Below are 18,193 nucleotides of genomic sequence, written 5' to 3'. Positions count from 1 at the left end.
GCTTTAAGTTTCTACTTTAAAAAAAATTTATTAGATTTTGATCTCCTTTTTTTCGCCATTTTATTTCTTCAAAAGTAAGGATGTGTCTCCAAAAATTTACTTACTTTGATGCTCTACGGGGTGCAATGAATTTTTTTCACAAACTTTATAAGAATTATTGTAAAATATAAACTTTTCTTTACTAATTAAAAAATTGAAGCCTATACGATTTTTTTGCCGGAGTTACAACGTATCAAAGTACTTATGCATTTCAGTCTATTTATGTCTGTTACCGCCAGCATTAGTATTACCCAATGCACACCACAAGAAGGTTGCTGGATTTTGCGCACGCGCGCGCGCGCGCGCGTATGTGTGTGTGTGTGTGTGTGTGTGTGTGTGTGTGTGTGTGTGTGTGTGTGTGTGTATGCATATGTGTTTAGCATATTAAACGAAAGAAACGAGAAAATATTGCACGAAAAAAATGCATGTTTGTAATTAATAATGTGTATTATTCCCTCGGAAACGTTTCTCGATTGTTTGCATACTAATTCGTCTATGCGGGAGAACTTTAGTTACAATATTTATCGTATAGATCTTGACGCATCTTGCTTCATTGATGAGAAGACGACCTTCTCCAGCTGACATCTAGCTTTTCGTTAGTAAAGAGGACAAGGTCGGAAACAAGTAACATCAATACACACGATGCGCAAAATCAAACCGATAACCCAAGTAGCATTTTTCGGTTAACTTTCCGACTATGGACTACTTTTCTGTTAATCACAACGTTGTAAGCGGTCCAAGAAAGTTATAAATTGTAACCTTTACGATTAAAAAATAATAACATTTTTTGGACGTTGTCTTAACGTTAAAATTACGACGTGCTTTTCTTATCACTTTTCCAACGTCAAATATAAAATGGTTTAAGTTCTATTATTCGACGTTAAGGTATTTAACGTTCGCTTGACGTTATACTCTGCACCACACTTTTCGAGCGACTTTAATACGTAATTCCCAACGTAAACCAACGTTTTGTTATCAAATGCTGTAAAACGCTAACGTTATGAAAACGTCGCCTGTGGTCATTTCTGACTGATGTTAAGAAATCGCGAGAAATGGTAACAAATTCTGCCTAAAAGGGAGTAGAGATATGAGTGTAAATAAAACATTTAGTTTGATGTGATGTTTGACTTGTTTGCAGAAGTTAAATGTTTGTGAATATGGAAAAACTGAAAAGAAAGTGCATAAGAAATTCAACCAATCGAATTTCTTATGCATTTATGTTATGAGTTATACAAAAGTCTGTGCGCGGACCCTTACACTATACCATAACCACAACCTAGATTACCATAGATGTGTATGCATAGGTCGAATTTAGTTAAGATATACGACGAATTCGCAAATCTAGTTCGCAAATAAAATTTTCAACTAATCGATACTTTATCGACATGTTAAGTTAGTTTGGCGACCTTGTTAAGATCTTTAATCAATATAGATACAATTTTGCCTACAGTGGTATACTACTTAGTTTGCAAAAGTCTGAAAAGTCATTATTTTATACGAGAAGACAAATCTTAGTAAAATTTATCGCACCTTTTACCACGTAAAGTTTGATATAGTGTGAAACGCCGACTTCGCCATTTTCATTTCAGTTCTTTTTCAAAGAGGAAGACAAATAATTCGCCATTTTCTCGTATATTTAGATTAATAATTTTTAACGCATTTTATTAACAATTTAAAAAATTTAAATAATATCTGTTAAAGTTAATTTTGACAACATGTCTATTTTAAAAGTAATTTTCATAAAAAGGAATATAAATCTACATTTTGAAAATTTCAGTTATTTAATAAAATATTTAATAAATTGGAATATTTTAGAAAGAATTTGTCTAATTTCGACTTATTATTTTCACATTTATCAATAAAGTGGGTTTTGTTATAAATTTTCAGTGCTGGGTTCGTGTATTTATGGCAAAATTAGAATAGTATCAAAGACTACGCAAACTATATTTTTCCTCTAAAGTCATTTTATTTGTGCCAAATTGATTAAGCACGTATTATGATACATTTATTACACCAATGCCGTTATATGGTTTGAATAGAAGCACGAAAACTACACCTAAAATATTAAGTGTTGTAAAAAAATAACCTCAGATCTAGCAGAGTGTACATAATCAAAAATTACTTACATCAACGTTAAAAACTGGTGGAAAAAATGTAACCTCAATTTAACTTATATAAGTCGGCTCCCAACGTTGGTATAACATAAATTTGATTCCCCAATTAGTGCAAAAGAGGGTCTAAATGACGTAGCGAAAATGTTGGATACCAATGTTAAGTGTGTTTATCTTAACGTCGGGCGGACGTTAATGCTGCTTGGGAACCTCTTCGTGATGCGCAGCGGATAATGCTAATGCTAGTGGTAATAACCATAAACAGACTAAAATGCATAGGTAACTTTAATACGTCGTAACTGCGCCAAAAGAATCATACAGACTTTGATTTTTTAATTTGTAAGGAAGTTTGTAAGGAAGTTTTACGATAATTCTTATAAAGTTTGAGAAAAAAATTTGTTGCACCCCGTGGAACGCGTAAAACAAAAAAATGTTTTGTGACAAACACAATCTTACTTTTGAAGAGATAACAAAAAGAAAAAAGAGATCAAAATTTGATAAATTTTTTTTAAAGTAAAGACTTTATTTAAAATAAAAAATATTTTCAAACACGATAAGTTTTCCCGTAGTTACAATTAATTAAAATTGAGTTAAATTTTGATAAAAATTTTTGTTACACCAATTTTGTTGCTTAGTATATATTGCTACCTTATTTATACATAAATTTATACACATGACCTGTATTGACTCATTAGCAATTACCCGTTTTAATTCTAATTTATTTTAATAGAGGTTATTTCGTTTATTTATTAACCTATTAATACAAAAAATTGTAGCGCATGGGAAACGCAGCGATGTTCGAGATATACCCTTGCGTATTTTGGCATCCAAGACTCTGCTGAATGGATCCCCGGAAAATGGCATTACACCTTCTAAGACACAATGGGTTCTATCCCGTTTTATTACTGGACAGTCCATGTTACCGTTGACGGATAAATATCGCGTCAGATGGGATGACTTGCTTAAGGATAAATCCTACGTTCAACCAAAATGGGATCATGACACGTTACCAATGGTTGACGAAAGCATTGAAACGATCAGGTGAATTTTTAGTAAAAAATGAATCTAAAAATTAAACAACTTTGCCAAAAAATTCTTTAAAAAAATTATGCTTATACAAAAATTTTTATAATTATTTAACAAAAAATGTATCAATGTTTTGTCTTAATCATTTTAATTTACCTTGAAATTTTTATAGCATTCTACTCTATTCCGAAAATATATGTAAAAAAACAACAGGACATTCTTTTCTTTTCAAGACTAGATTTCGTGCATTAAAGTTAGTAAAATATGCAAATATGTATATTTAAAGTTGCAATTGAAACTAAATGAATAAGTTTTGATTTTCTTGAGCTTATAGGCAGTCGGAAGAGCAAAAAAAAATGAATTTTTGTGAATTTTATGGCTCACTTTCGAATAGCTTCTACCTCTAATTTTGATAAAATCTTACAGGCATGTATCTTCAATTAAATAAAGTCGAATTGGTAATTATGCAGAATAGGGGCAACCTCACCGATTTTAATAATCTTGATATATGTTTTCAGGGTTATTATTCTAAACAACTTTTCCCTATACATGTTACTGCCGCTCGGCCTTAATTTCCGAGTTATATACAAAAATTTTTCTTTAATTTCTTGCTTCAATTTCATTAGTTTTAAAACAGAGAGGAGAGTAGGGTGCAGAAAACGCGTTGGCAGGATGCAGGGGAAGAACCTTCGTCCCTCTGCTTTGCTCTGTAAGCAGGAGAAGGTGTAAAAAAGGAGGTGTAAAAAAATTGAAAAAATGTTTTCGTTTCGTTTTGTGTGGAAACTCATAAAACTTATGTGATGTAGAAAACGTGAACAGAGGAGAGGCTGCACCCCCTCCCCGTAATTTTTCCTAATTCTAACCCACCAATTTTATATCGCTATTTAGTTAATGTGAAAACATTGTTAGTAAATTTTTGTTAATATTGTTAATAAATTTTTGTTTATAACTCGGAAACAAAGGCCCAGCGGCAGTAACATGTATAGGGAAGAGTTGTTCAGAATAATGACCCTGATAACATATATCAAAGTCATTGAAATCGGTGAGGTCGCTCCTATTCTGCATAATTACCAACGAATTCTCAAATGCTAACTGTTGAAAACGTCTATAGGTTCTGAGATATAAAATTTTATTATTTTGCCAGTGTTTGTGCTTTTTGCGTGCGAATGCGTAAAATCAGTTCTCTAGACACTTATAAATAGATATATCTAACCTAATCTAACTCTAATCTATCCTAAGGCTGGGTCTACAATAAGTATAGTAAGCTCTCAACCTCCTGTACTAAGCTCTAAAGTGTGACGTAATTCCGGTCAGAAGATGTTTCCTGCTTGAAGGTCTAATCTCTAAGCTTTAAGCAAGCTGGCCAGATCTCAGCTCTTAAAGCTTAGAACTTAAAGCTTTTTATTAATATAACCTTTCAGCCAAAGTAGAGCAGCCGCAATGGGTAATATATCAATTTTTGAACAAAATATAAGCTAACAAATATACAATGTATAAATTGTTGTTGCTTTCTTTGAGATTTTTATTAGTCTTATGTTTTACGATTCAGGCACATTATATACGGTCATGTTACAAGACATGCATTAAATGTTACGGCTCAAAGCAAGCTTAAAACTTAGAGTAAAAAGATAAAAGCTTACTACACTTATTGTAGATCCGGCCTAATTCAACTCTAATCACAACCTAATTTGAATTTTGCGATACTTAACCTTTAAGAACACGGGTATTCGAGAGTCCCATAAGAACACGGATAGCGTCCCTAATAAAACAGTTACGTGATATCCACGTGGAATTTAAGTGATTTATATGGATTACATGGATGCTGGTTTTTCCACAAGTTATCCACGTGGATGCAATGTTCTTTTTTCATTACTACATCGAATTCTTTTATCCTTGAAATATCTATTAGATTTTTTGTGAATACATATTTATTAAGAAATATTTATAGAAACTTTACAAGTATATTTCTAGAATAAAAAACGTCGTCGTGATATAAAATAAATTTGTGTCCACGAGAATAATTTGTGGATAAATCTGCTTCTATGTGAAAATATTTGTATTAAAAATTTAGATTGATTAAAATATTATACTACATTTAACACAATGTACATGATTTTTAAAGGATAATCAATTTACGAATACTATGATTTTTAGGGAGCACTTCAGATGCGCACAGTAAAAAACGGACACAGCAGGCTGAGTGAAACGGACACAGACCAAATGCGCACGAACCAAATGCGCACGGATCAAATGCGCACAGACCAAACGGACACAGTGACCAACAGACCAACTTACCACATGGGTTGCGACTTCTCAGGGCACCTCAACCAACGGGGTGGGTGTGGGAGGGGGGCAAAGCCCCCCTCCGCGCGCGCGCGCGCGCGTGTGTGTGTGTGTGTGTGTGTGTGTGTGTACAAAGCATTCTCTGCACCACATGGGTTTGCGACTGTGCGCATTTTGTCCGTGCGCATTTGGTCTGTGCGCATTTGGTCTGTGTCTGTTTGTTACTGTGTCCGTTTCACTCAGCTTGCTGTGTCCGTTTATTACTGTGCGCATCTGGGACTTACTCGATTTTTATATAATGCAGACAAAATAAACTTGTATCACATAAGATTTAATAGTATTACTGTACAAGTGTGCAGGAATACGAAATCTCTATAGATATTTTAAAGTAAAAATCTCACTTGAAGTAATATGAGGTCAGATACCGAGTCACTTGAACTGGAGTTACTTCTCACTTTTACAGAATTTCTTCACTCTTCATCAAGAAGTGTACATTTTCACCTTTTATTTTGGAGAGAATGTTTTCTTGAAGTGAATATTTTAGTCATAATTGAAATCACTTTACTGCGTTTGCGCCGTACAAGACACGCCACGCACTTGTTCGTCAGTTAGTGCACGGCGCCGTTGACAGGCGGCTTAACTCCCTCAGGGGTAAGATGCAGCCGACACGCTACATAAAGACCATTCGCAGCACAATTAGGACAAGCAATAATTAACTTTCTTCTACGAAAGTTAACTATAAAAGTACGTAAAAGTTAAGCTACGTAAAAGTTAAGCCGCATACTCACGGCGGCGCGCACTAATTGGCAATCGCGGAGATGTCTGATGTGGGAGAAGCCGCATAATACTTTTATGAAATACTTACTTTAATTGAGTGAACAATTTGCTCCAAGAAAAGTGAAACGTTCACTTTATTCGAACAATACATGCACTCCAATCGAATAAAGACTTATTGAGCGAAAAATTCATTCTTATAAAAAGTGAGATGTCATTCCATTTTGAGTGACTATATTTTTACTATTGCTCCGATTTGGGCGCTACATGGCAAATACGTGGTTTTGCGCATGTGCGGCGGAGAAGAGAGGTACGTGTATATATACACGTGACACAGAGAATTCTTGGCGCGATATTGACGGGATGTTAACGGGATAAAGGATATATCTTGATGAGTGAGTCTTAGATGCGCACAGTAATAAACGGACACAGCAAGCTGAGTGAAACGGACACAGACCAAACGGATACAGTAATAAACGGACACAGTGGGAAACGGACACATTGCGAAACGGACACAGACCAAATGCGCACACTGCACATGCGCACGGATCAAATGCACACACGGAAAGTCGCAAACCCATGTGATGCGGTGAATGCTTTGCACGCGCACACACACACAGACACACACACACACACACACAGGGAGGGTGCAAGGGAGGCCTTCGGCTCCCTCCCGCATTCACCCCGTCCAAGTCGCTAACCTATGTGGACTTTACTCTGCTTGCAATGTATATGGATTGCATTTAGTCCGTGCGCACGTGCAGTGTGCGCATGTGCAGTGTGCGCATTTGGTCCGTGCGCATTTGGTCTGTGTCCGTTTGTTACTGTGTCCGTTTCGCTCTGTGCGCATTTGGTCTGTGTCCGTTTGTTACTGTGTCCGTTTGTTACTGTGTCCGTTTGTTACTGTGTCCGTTTATTACTGTGTCTGTTTGTTACTGTGTCCGTTTTACTCAGCCTGCTGTGTCCGTTTATTACTGTGCGCATCTGGGACGCTCCCATCTTGATTAATTCGCTGTAAGGTAAGTATATTTTGATTAATTAATCCAGCAAATAAATGATGTTAAATAACGTTTCAATGATATTTTAATAACGTCAAAGACCTCACTAAGTCGTTATTAAAACGTCATTTGACGTTACCTTGTTTTCTGGGAATATAGTAGATAATATGTAATAGTATGTTAATATAATAATATAATAAATAATATAATATAGCATGATGGAGTCTAACATTGAAAAAAAAGCTGAAGAAAAAATTAGAAAATTTCCCACATGGAAATTGGCATCCAGTGGATGTCAAATGGGCGTCCACTCAACCTTTATAGATCCATAGGACGTCCACATCTATGATGGAAGTCAGATGGACGTTCATTAGAAATTCAGTAAACTTCCATGGCTTTAATGGATGTTTACTTCTATGGTAGAAGTCAGATGGGCGTTCATTAGAGATCCAGTAAATTTCTATAGCTCCATTGGATGTTTACTTCCATGATGGAAGTTAGATAGACATCCATTAGAAATCCACTAAACTTCCAAAGCTCTATGGGATATTTACTTCCATGGTGACAGTCAGAAAGATGATCCGTCTTACCTCTATAATAAATTTCTGTCAAACATCTTAAAAGATATCCATTATACGTTACGCGGATAATTAATAGAGGTTTGATGGAGCCTCGATGGACGACTGACTGACGTTTCGTGGAATTGGAGCTCCTCTACTAATGATCCAAAGAAACGTCCGTCTATCATACACCAAGGCTCCGTAAAACCTTCACTACTCACCGCTACATGGCGTGTGTTTCTTGTGAATAAAATGCACTTTTTAAGTGAATAAAAGGTGCTCGTCAAGAGCGCAGAAGGAAGTAAGATTTCGCCATCCACATATAGTACAAGACTGATGAATTATATCAGTCTGTAAAAAAGATTGATAAAAATGAGAAGAACAAAATAAAAACTTTTATTTAAAAAAATGATATGTTAAAAAAAATATTTATAAGAAACATAATAATACATTTAATCAAGAAATATTTATACTCAACGCTATTTTACGTATAAAATATTCTCGAATAAAAGTACTTTAGCATTTTGTTAAAAACATATTTTTTTTATACGCAATGATCCACGAAACATCCGTCAGACGTCCATCGAGGCTCCATAAAGCTCCCATCAACGATCCACACAACGTCCATTAGACATCCTTGACGACGTCTAATGGAAGTCCAATGAACGTACGCAATGCGGAACTACGGATTTCCCCTAGCTCTGTATTGGATGTCCGATAGACGTCCACTGGAAGTTCAAACTATCATGGCTAAATAAAAACATGTTTTAAGGATGGTTACCTTTCCATCCTACAGAAATTAATAAAGCTTTATGTATTGCATGCAATAAAGCCATCACATGCTGCAAGACACATTTAGTTCGACATTCACAATCCGGTCAACATTTAAGACACATAAATGTTCAAAATTTAAATACTAATTTTGCAGACACAGAGAATAATAATAGATTTTATATAGATAAAATTAAACGTGCTGAAATAAAAATAGCTGCACTTTTTGCCGATCACAATATTACATTTAATTCCACAGATTATTTAATTTTACTGATACAAGATATCTGTAATGAAGTTGTGACAGACCTTCCACTGGCTCAAGATAAGTGCAAAAATATTACTTGCAAAACGTGAAATTGAAAAAATTATTGAAAGTATTAAAAATTGTAGATTTTTTATTTTAATTTACAAAACGACAGACAGTTCAATATGTTTTTCTATCATGTTTTTCTGGGAAGTAGTCGATATGAGAATCCAAGAAATGCAACTTAAGATTCATCAAGCAACCTAGTTTTCTATAGTTCTCCATCATTTCCGCTATTCTTTGTCTGTAATCTTGACCTTTGTGGTTTTTTAAAAAATTTTTTGTGACACTTTTGAAACTCAGTCATGTTGCTCTTTCGTCTTCATTTATTTTGCTGACAAAATTGTCGTCTCTCAACATTTTACATATTTAAAGTTTATCGAAAATTCCTTCTCGCAATTTTGCATCGAAAATGTTGGAAAATTTTTCTTGTAAATACTGATAGCATTCACATTTTTTATTTAGAGCTTTTACCCATTGTTTCATGAGTCCTAATTTGATATGAAGAGATGGAAGAAGAACTTTTAAAGGCTCAACTAACGGTTCATTTATGATGTTTTTAGACCCAGGTTGCAAAGATGTCCTTGTCGGCCATTCTTTTCTTATGTAATGGTTCGTTCGAACTCTACTATCTCATTCACATATGAAGCACGGATTTTTTGTGTAACCTGATTGTTGACCCAATAATATGGTGAGAATTTTTAGATCCCCACAAGTTTGCCATTTATGTTCTGTGTATTTAATTTTTTCAAGAACTGTTTTCAGTTTTGTGTACTCTTCTTTTGTCACTACCGAGTGCGCTACAGGAATGGTGGCATATACATTAGTATTGTGCAGCAACACTGCTTTCAAGTTTCTCTTAGAAGAATCGATGAATAATCTGCATTCATTAGACTTATAACATCCAGGTTTCAGTTTGTTCATTAATCCAAACCTTCGAAAATAAATGAGTTGTATATAATAAAAAAAGAAGATGAATTTTTTACGCTATTTATTTACAGAAACTCAGACTTGTCATACGTATTGAATTTTCCTCAGATAATGTGATTACACATGCCTGCACACTCTGGATTAAACATTTGTGATCCAAACTGCTTTTACAACGGGGAACGTCCCAAATGCGCACAGTAATAAACGGACACAGCAGGCTGAATGAAACGGACACAGTAACAAACGGACACAATGCGAAACGGACCCAGACCAAATGCGCACAGACCAAATGCACACAGACCGAATGCGCACAGAACAAACGGACACAGTAACAAACGGACACAGACCGAATGCGCACAGACCAAACGGACACAGTAACAAACGGATACATTGTGTCCGGTAGGCTGTGCTGCAGTTGTCTTGGGCGAGGCTCTTCAGTAGATCCGGCAGTTGGTACCGTGGAGAGGTGTATCTCCAGATCCGTCGATCCTCCTCAGTCAGTAGCACTCGTGGCGGCCTTGTGTTCCTGACGGGCAAGAGTGTGAGCGTCAAAAGTCTCCACCGCAACGTCGTATTCTCCTCCAGGGTGATCGCCGTAGCATGTACTGAGTCGTGGTAAAGCAATGCTTTGGTCTTCGAAAAAGTAACTAAATGTTAAGAGAGCAAAGAGTGACTCTCCGGTTTGACGTCGCTCCTTATAAAGACTGGTAGCTGTCACTTTACTCCTGACTAAAGGGTGCCTCTGGTGGCGAACGCGTATCGCGTTTTTCGATAGTAGGATCTTAAATCTCCTACAGTGTTTCCATGGTAGCCTACTACCAAGGGGCGCGTGGTCCTGTTTCGCTAACATTGTATTAAGGTAGCGTACTGTCAGGGGCGCCTAGCCCTGACTCGCCACAGTCTGTGTCCGTTTCGCACTGTGTTCGTTTGTTACTGTGTCCGTTTGGTCTGTGTCCGTTTGTTAGTGTGTCCGAGTTTCTCAGCCTGTCGTGTCCGTTTATTACTGTGCGCATCTGGGACTCACTTTTATAACGTGTTTTTTGAGGTTATGGAAAAATGACCAAATTCAGCAATTCTGACCTTGAATTTGGATTAAGCGAATCAAAATGTATAAAAATAGACTATTCTGATCCGCCGGACTAACATTTATGAAAAAATTTTTTTTAGGTTAGAAAAAATGAACTAATTCAACAATTCTGACCTTGGATTTGAATTTTTCGGGTCAAAATACATAAGGATTGACTAATCTAGTCCGCCGGACTAACATTAAAAAAAAATTTTTTGAGATCAGGAGATACGAGCTAACTTTGCAATTCTGACCTTAGATTCGGATTCAACAGGTCAAAATACATAAAGATTAACTAATCTAGTCCGCCGGACCAATCACTTGTTTTTGTGTGCTTGTGTTATTGCCCATATAACATCGGATATTCTATGTATATGCATTTTTTTTCCATAATGTGAAAAAAATATCTTGTATGTTAAACGTATATACATCTCACATACATGATTCGAATATACATTATGGTATATAAAGTGTATATCCATTAATGTATTTGATATGTATATACAGCGCACAATGTTAAATGTATATACATCTCACATACATGATTCGAATATACATTATAGTATATAAAGTGTATATCCATTAATGTATTTAATATGTATGTACAGCGCACAATGTTAAATGTATATACATCTTACATACATGATTCGAATATACATTATGGTATATAAAGTGCATATCCATTAATGTATTTGATATGTATATACAGCGTACAATGTTAAATGTATATACATCTCACATACATGATTCGAATATACATTATAGTATATAAAGCGTATATCCATTAATGTATTTGATATGTATATACAGCGCACAATGTTAAATGTATATACATCTCACATACATGATTCAAATATACATTATGGTATATAAAGTGTATATCTATTAATGTATTTGATATGTATGTACAGCGTACAATGTTAAATGTATATACATTTCATATGCAAGATATTTTTCTTTTATAACATGAACTTGTACGCTCACGTGTAAGGAGTAATTTTCGCAATCACCGCTAGACGGTGCAACTTAGCCCTTTCTCCGGAGTCAAGTGATTCTCTCTTGCATATATAAGGAGGTTACTTGCAACTCCGCAATCAGATCTCGAATCTCATTTTTATTAGCTACCGTGCCTCGAGTACGGTACCGTACCAACACACAATCTCCACAAATTTGTATCATGTATATTCTATGTACATCTTATGTATATATACTATGGACATATGTATAATATTATGCATGTATTATGTACATTCTATGTTCATGTTATGTATATAAAATGAATGATAAATGGACATACATTATGTATATACATGTAATATACGAATCATATACATGTGTATATACTTCCGATCTGCAATGGATATTTTCCTTATAACATTTCATATGCAATGGATGTACGGTGTAATACAGAACCATAGTATATACAACACACATAAATGTATATACATAATATATACATTGTATATCAAATTGTTTTGTGGGGTATATTTAGATACACATCCGGTTTTATTTGCACATACATTTCACATTCAATGTATATACATTACATTAAGAAAGTATATACCTGGATTATGTAATATACATAAATGTATGTACAATGTATGTACTGAGTATATTTTTATGTATATACATAATATATACATATTACATATAAAAATGTATATACAGAATATACATACATACAATATACATATTATATACATATGTATATACTATGGATCTTTTATGTACATTAACCCGGTTTCATTTGCACATACTTTTCACATCCAATGTATATAAATTACATGAAGAAAGTATATACCTGGAATATATAATATACATAAATGTATGTACAATGTATGTACTGAGTATATTTTTATGTTTTGTGGGTGTAAGTAAAGCTTGCAAAAAACTTCTAAAGTCATCTAAAAATTTAATTCGAAGAATTACTTTTTACATCTCAGGCAGTGTAAAGAGATATGCAATTTTACGAGAATTTCGGGAGTTCTTTAATGTGAAAAAAAAATTTTTTAATTATCAAATACTCGGTGATTAGTTTTACATAAGTGCATTGTAAAATTAGCGAAATAAATAATTAGGATGTTTTAAAAAATTATTTTATGTTGGCTGTAGTAGAAGACTAATTAAAATCCGCGGAACTTATTTTAAATAAATTAAATAATGATTTTGTTACGTCCAGCTTATAGGATTAAATTTTTTATTTAAATGGTTGAAAAGATATTTCAACGGGGTGGAGGTAAAGCAGGGAAGGACGTAACGAAACGTAAAATTCCCATAGGCACGCAAATTAAGAAAGAGTAGGTGCCTCACTTTCTGTGATTGGGAAATGTAGGTCAGCGTGCCGATAGGCCCATTATAACCCTGTTTTCCGAGTCGTGTCCCCGTAGGTCCAAATTTCGAGTCAGCGAATTGAATCACTTTAACTCGGGACTGGACAGGTGCAATCTTTAATCAGAAGCAGAAAGGGTAGGTCGTTTAAGAATTTGAATAAATGGTAAGGTTTTGCATAAAATTAACAAAATATTTATTCTAATAACATTTTTTAAGTGAGAATACAATTTAGATGCTAAAGTCTGAAGTACAAGTTTGCAGTGTACAACTTTGCGGTGTACAAGTTTGCGGTGTACAAGTTTGCGGTGTACAAGTTTGCGGTGTACAACTGCGGTGTACAACTTTTACGTGTCTAAATGAACGGTGTACAATTTTATGGTGTACAACTTTACGATGTGTAATTTGGCGGTGTACAAATTTTACGTCTCTAATTGCACGGTGTACAAATTTTACGTGTCTAATTGCACGGTGTACATTTTTATCGTAATTGTGTTTAATCTAAATTTTAATTTGTCCAGAATTTATTTTTCCTTTGTACAAAATTACTGTGTCTAAAATTCCTGTGTCGAAATGAACCGTGTCCATTTAAAACGTGTACATTATTTTGTGTCCATTTGCACCGTGTCTATTTGCATTGTGTCCAATTGTACTGTGTCCAAGTGAAAACCACTCAGATCAGCAAAGGAGGAGTGATGGCGGAGAATAAGGAGAGGAAGGAGATGGAGAGAGCGGACGTACAAGTGGAAAAGAAGGGGAAGTGAAAGGAGAGGAGAGATCAGCCGGATGAGAAGCAAGGAGGAGCAAAGGGGACAAGGAGAAGCAAGGAGGATGAAGAAGGGAGGAAGGGAAAGGATAAAGAAAAGAGAAGAAACCGAAGAGGTGAAGAAAAATGGTGGGAAATGTTGGAGGAAGAGGGAGAGAGAAGAACTACTTGTGGTGAGAACACCGGAGAGGGCAAGAAAGAAGACCGGAGAGGAACTGGGAAAGACAAGGAGGGCGGAAAAGAAGGGGAGGGAGATGTCAGGACGAGAGAACAAGGAGGAGGAGAAGGGAGACAGAGGCGGAGGAGCAGCGGAAAGGACAGAGGAAGGAGGCATGGTGCAGAAAGAGAGGCGAGCCGGAGCTCAGACAGGGGGAGTAGAAAGGTATAGGAAAGCAAGGAGCGGACAAGCAAAGGACCAAGAAGGACAGCGGAGAAGCAAGGAGCGAGGAGATGGAGAAGGGAGAAGGAGGGGGAAAGAAGGGTAGTGCAGTGGGGGAAGAGATGGGAGGAGGGAACGCGGAGAAGAGTGGAGAGGGGGAGGGAAGGCGGAAGGAGTGTGGAGAAGGGTGGAAAGAAAATTGGAGGAGAGGGAGAGGAAAAGGAAAGAGAGAGGGAGAAGGAGAGGTTAAAGCTAGTAGAGAAGAGAATGAGGAACGTCTTGCGGAAGGGAGTGGAGGGAGAGGATGCGGAGGAGAGGGAGGAGTATTATGAGAAAAGAATTAGGGAGAGTAGTGGAGGTGGGTAAAATAATGGAGAGAATCGGGGATGGAGGAGTAGTGATGTTTGTAAAAATGAGGAGGTTGATAGACAGAGAGGAGTTATTAGGTAGAAGGGTAAAAGTGAGGAGGAAGTGGGGCATAGGGATAGTTGAGGATTTAACGTGGAAGAAGAAAACGATAAGGTGGAGAATGTTGGAGAGAGCAAGGAAGGAAAGAAGACTAGTAAAAAAGGTGGTGGTAGGGAACAGAAGTATGTGGGTGGACGGGAAGGAATGGGGATGGGACGAGGAAAGGGAGAGATGGTGGGAGGAATCTGGGAGGTAAGGGAGAGAGGTGGGGTGAAGAGGAGGAGAGGGAGAAGGGGTGGGAGAAGAGGAAGAAGAGGGAAAGGAGATGAGGTCCTGGGGTGGGAGGGGTAGAAAGGGTGTATGTGAAAATCGGCTGATACAAATTTGGAATGTTATAGACGACACGGAGGATGGCGAAGGTGGATGATGGTCAAAGGAGGAGAAGGAGATGGCGGTGGATAACGAAATGAAAGGAGAAAGAGGTCGATGAGAGAGCCGATGACAGAATCAATGAGGATAGAGAACAAGAGAGATGAGAGAAGGAAGAAGGGAGAGGAGAGACAAGAAGACGGAGGAAAGGAGAATTTAAGAAGAAAATAGGCGAAGAACGAGAAAAATGGAAGAAAGAGGGTGAAGAGAGAAAAAAAAGGGCGAAACGGGAGAGAAGAGAAAGGGGACTTTGGAGATTTAGAAGGGTCGAAAAGGGGAGGGAGATGAAGTTTGTAAAAGTCGCACAATGACCAGGGCACGTAGGGAGGTGTATCTGAACTATATTTTATATTAAATGTTGACGTATGACATATGATGTATGACATTTGTTGAGACTGCAAACCCCGAGGGGACGCAGTAAATGAATATCTACCTATCTATCTATTAATATTTCTTAATATTTATTTTTTAAAAATATTATATAAATATTTCATATATATTTTATCTATAGTACATGAAGAAAAAAATCTTTATTCAGCATATTATTAAAATATAGACTAAATATTTTATAGAATATTTATGGTAAATAAAAAATAAAGATTTGTACAAGTAATATTTTGTAAATATTTATAAATATTTCATAAATATTTTTATAATATTTATGATAAATCTTTATAATCTGTCAATTCTAAGACCACAAAAATATTTATAAAATCTTTTGATAAAGCTAAATTATACCCCAGACAGCACGCAATATTTATAAAATATTTACAAAATATTTATAAAATATTCAAATAAATATTATAAATATTTTGTAAATATTTTATAAATATTGCGTGCTGTCTGGGGTATAATTTAGCTTTATCAAAAGAACAGTACAAAATATTTTTATAAGTTATTCCACGTGTTATTTCGCATATGTAAAAATCAGTAAAAAAACTGTAAATTTATATTTATTTATAAATATTATTTAACTATACGTTTCATGTTTCTGACATCTATTGAACTGATCTATAACAAATATGTGTTCATGAGCATCAAATGTTCATGGATCATCGCGAAGTGCTAGATTGCGTACGATCTTCGAACTTAAGCAATGTCGACGGCGGTTTAGAGTTGGATAGGTGACCGCAAAAGTTAAGCAATGCCAGATGTAACTATGGTGTGGTGGGGATAACGATTCTTGTTGAGAAACAACGTAAATTTATTTCTTTTACATTATAATTATGCTATCTCAATATTTTCACATGTGCTGCATTTATAGGACATGTACCCGAAATATTTTCTAAAACGTTAAAATTACAGCGACTTATATTACCTGAGATAGTCATAAAAATGACATTAAAATGTCGTCTTTATTGTGACGTCAACAGTCTGTGACATTAGACCGTCATTTTAACGTCATTAAGACGTCAATTAATGAATAATAGTCAGGGAATAACCAAAATTTGACATCAAAATGACTTGTGTTTGCTACCTGGGGAAGGGAGGATCGCTCCCGTGGTGTCTTACCAAAAGGCATTTAATCGAGAGTTTACGGTACAACCATATATTCGTGATTATTATAACATCCTACATTTTATTCACAGATTAAGTATCGTATAAGTTGTACGGTATGTTTGAAATTACTAGTAAAATTACATAACGAAAATTTTATTGAATACATTTTACACACAATAAATTTTCAGAGCCACATAATGTGCAAAATCCGATCGAGCAACCTCTCTGCGGTGCACATCGGGTAATGCTGATGCCGACGGTAATCATTTTTTTGTTCGCGGATTTCCGACTCGCGAAACTGCAGTTTTTTAATCAAAAATTTGTTATATATCCGAAAGTTTTATTCTTTTGTTTTTTGTTAGAAGAAAATTGATTAATTTACAATAAAATTGTCTTATCAATATTTAAAGTGCAATATCTTGACTCCGAAATGACGAAATAAAAAAAAAACAATATTGATTATAAAGAGTAATGTGTAAACTTTAAAATCACAAGTCGCGCCATCTGGATTCCACGTCCCAACTGTTCTAGGTTTCTTTATCTATAAATAAAATTTTTGTATATTTTTATGACATGAGAAAATTTTTTAAAAAGTCAGTAAAAGTCAGTATTTTTTAAACTGAAAATTTATTGTTAAAATTAAGGTTTGCCTTTCAATTTGCTTTTTTTTTTGGTTACTGTACGATGATTGGTTGCCGAGATATGAACCGTCGAATTTGAAAATGACATTTCTTGGTCAAAAAAAATCGTAGAGGGTCGTATAAAAATTAAAGAGATAGCATAAGAATTGAGCTTTTAAAAACAATTGGTTTCATTTATGAAAAAAAATTTATCTTCGCCCATGCAGTTAAACAAACGCGAAAAAAAATTTTTTAATTTTCTAATTTTCCTTTTTACTCAAAAATTTTTTGAGTTTAAAAAAAATTTTAAATTTTGACGTAACCATTAAAGATTCGACATTTTGCCCTTTAATTTGCTTTTTGAAACGTTTTTCTATAATCATTCTTCGCAAAGTTGCTGCAGTTTGAATTTTACACTTTTTTACCGGAAAAATTAGGTATTTCCCTAATTTTGTTCTGGAGTGTATATATATATATATATATATATATATATATATATATATATATGTGTGTGTGTATATGTAATACACACACATATAAATTTATAAAAAATAAAAATTTGAAAAGAGGTTATATCCCACATAGAAATTGGCAGTGGATGTCCAATGGACGTCCATTAAACTTCCATAGATCCATGGGACGTCTATGTCCATGGTGGAAGTCAGATGGACGTCCATTAGAGGTCTAGTAAACTTCCTTAGCTCCATTGGAGGTTTACCTCCATGGCGGAAGTTAGGTAGACGTCCATTAGGGATCCAGTAAACTTCCATGGCTCCATTGAAGGTTTACCTCCATGGCGGAAGTTAGACAGACGTCCATTAAAGATCCAGTAAACGTCCATGGCTTCATTGGAGGTTTACCTCCATGGTGGAAGTTAGATAGACATCCATTAGGGATC

General features: G+C 35.3%; 1 protein-coding gene across 2 annotated transcripts in view; it reads left to right on the top strand.

Moving 5' to 3' along the window:
- Positions 1-18,193, top strand: part of LOC105837425 — an 88,001-nt gene that overhangs the window by 55,452 nt on the left and 14,356 nt on the right. For both annotated transcript variants that reach the window (XM_036292962.1, XM_036292961.1), the window contains one exon: positions 2,927-3,191. In XM_036292962.1, the coding sequence (XP_036148855.1) occupies positions 2,927-3,191 (265 nt within the window). The remainder of the gene's footprint in view (positions 1-2,926; positions 3,192-18,193) is intronic.

This window comes from Monomorium pharaonis, chromosome 10, assembly GCF_013373865.1.
Source record: "Monomorium pharaonis isolate MP-MQ-018 chromosome 10, ASM1337386v2, whole genome shotgun sequence".
In the NCBI taxonomy this organism is placed as follows: domain Eukaryota; kingdom Metazoa; phylum Arthropoda; class Insecta; order Hymenoptera; family Formicidae; genus Monomorium; species Monomorium pharaonis.
This window is presented reverse-complemented; position numbering and strand designations above follow the sequence as displayed.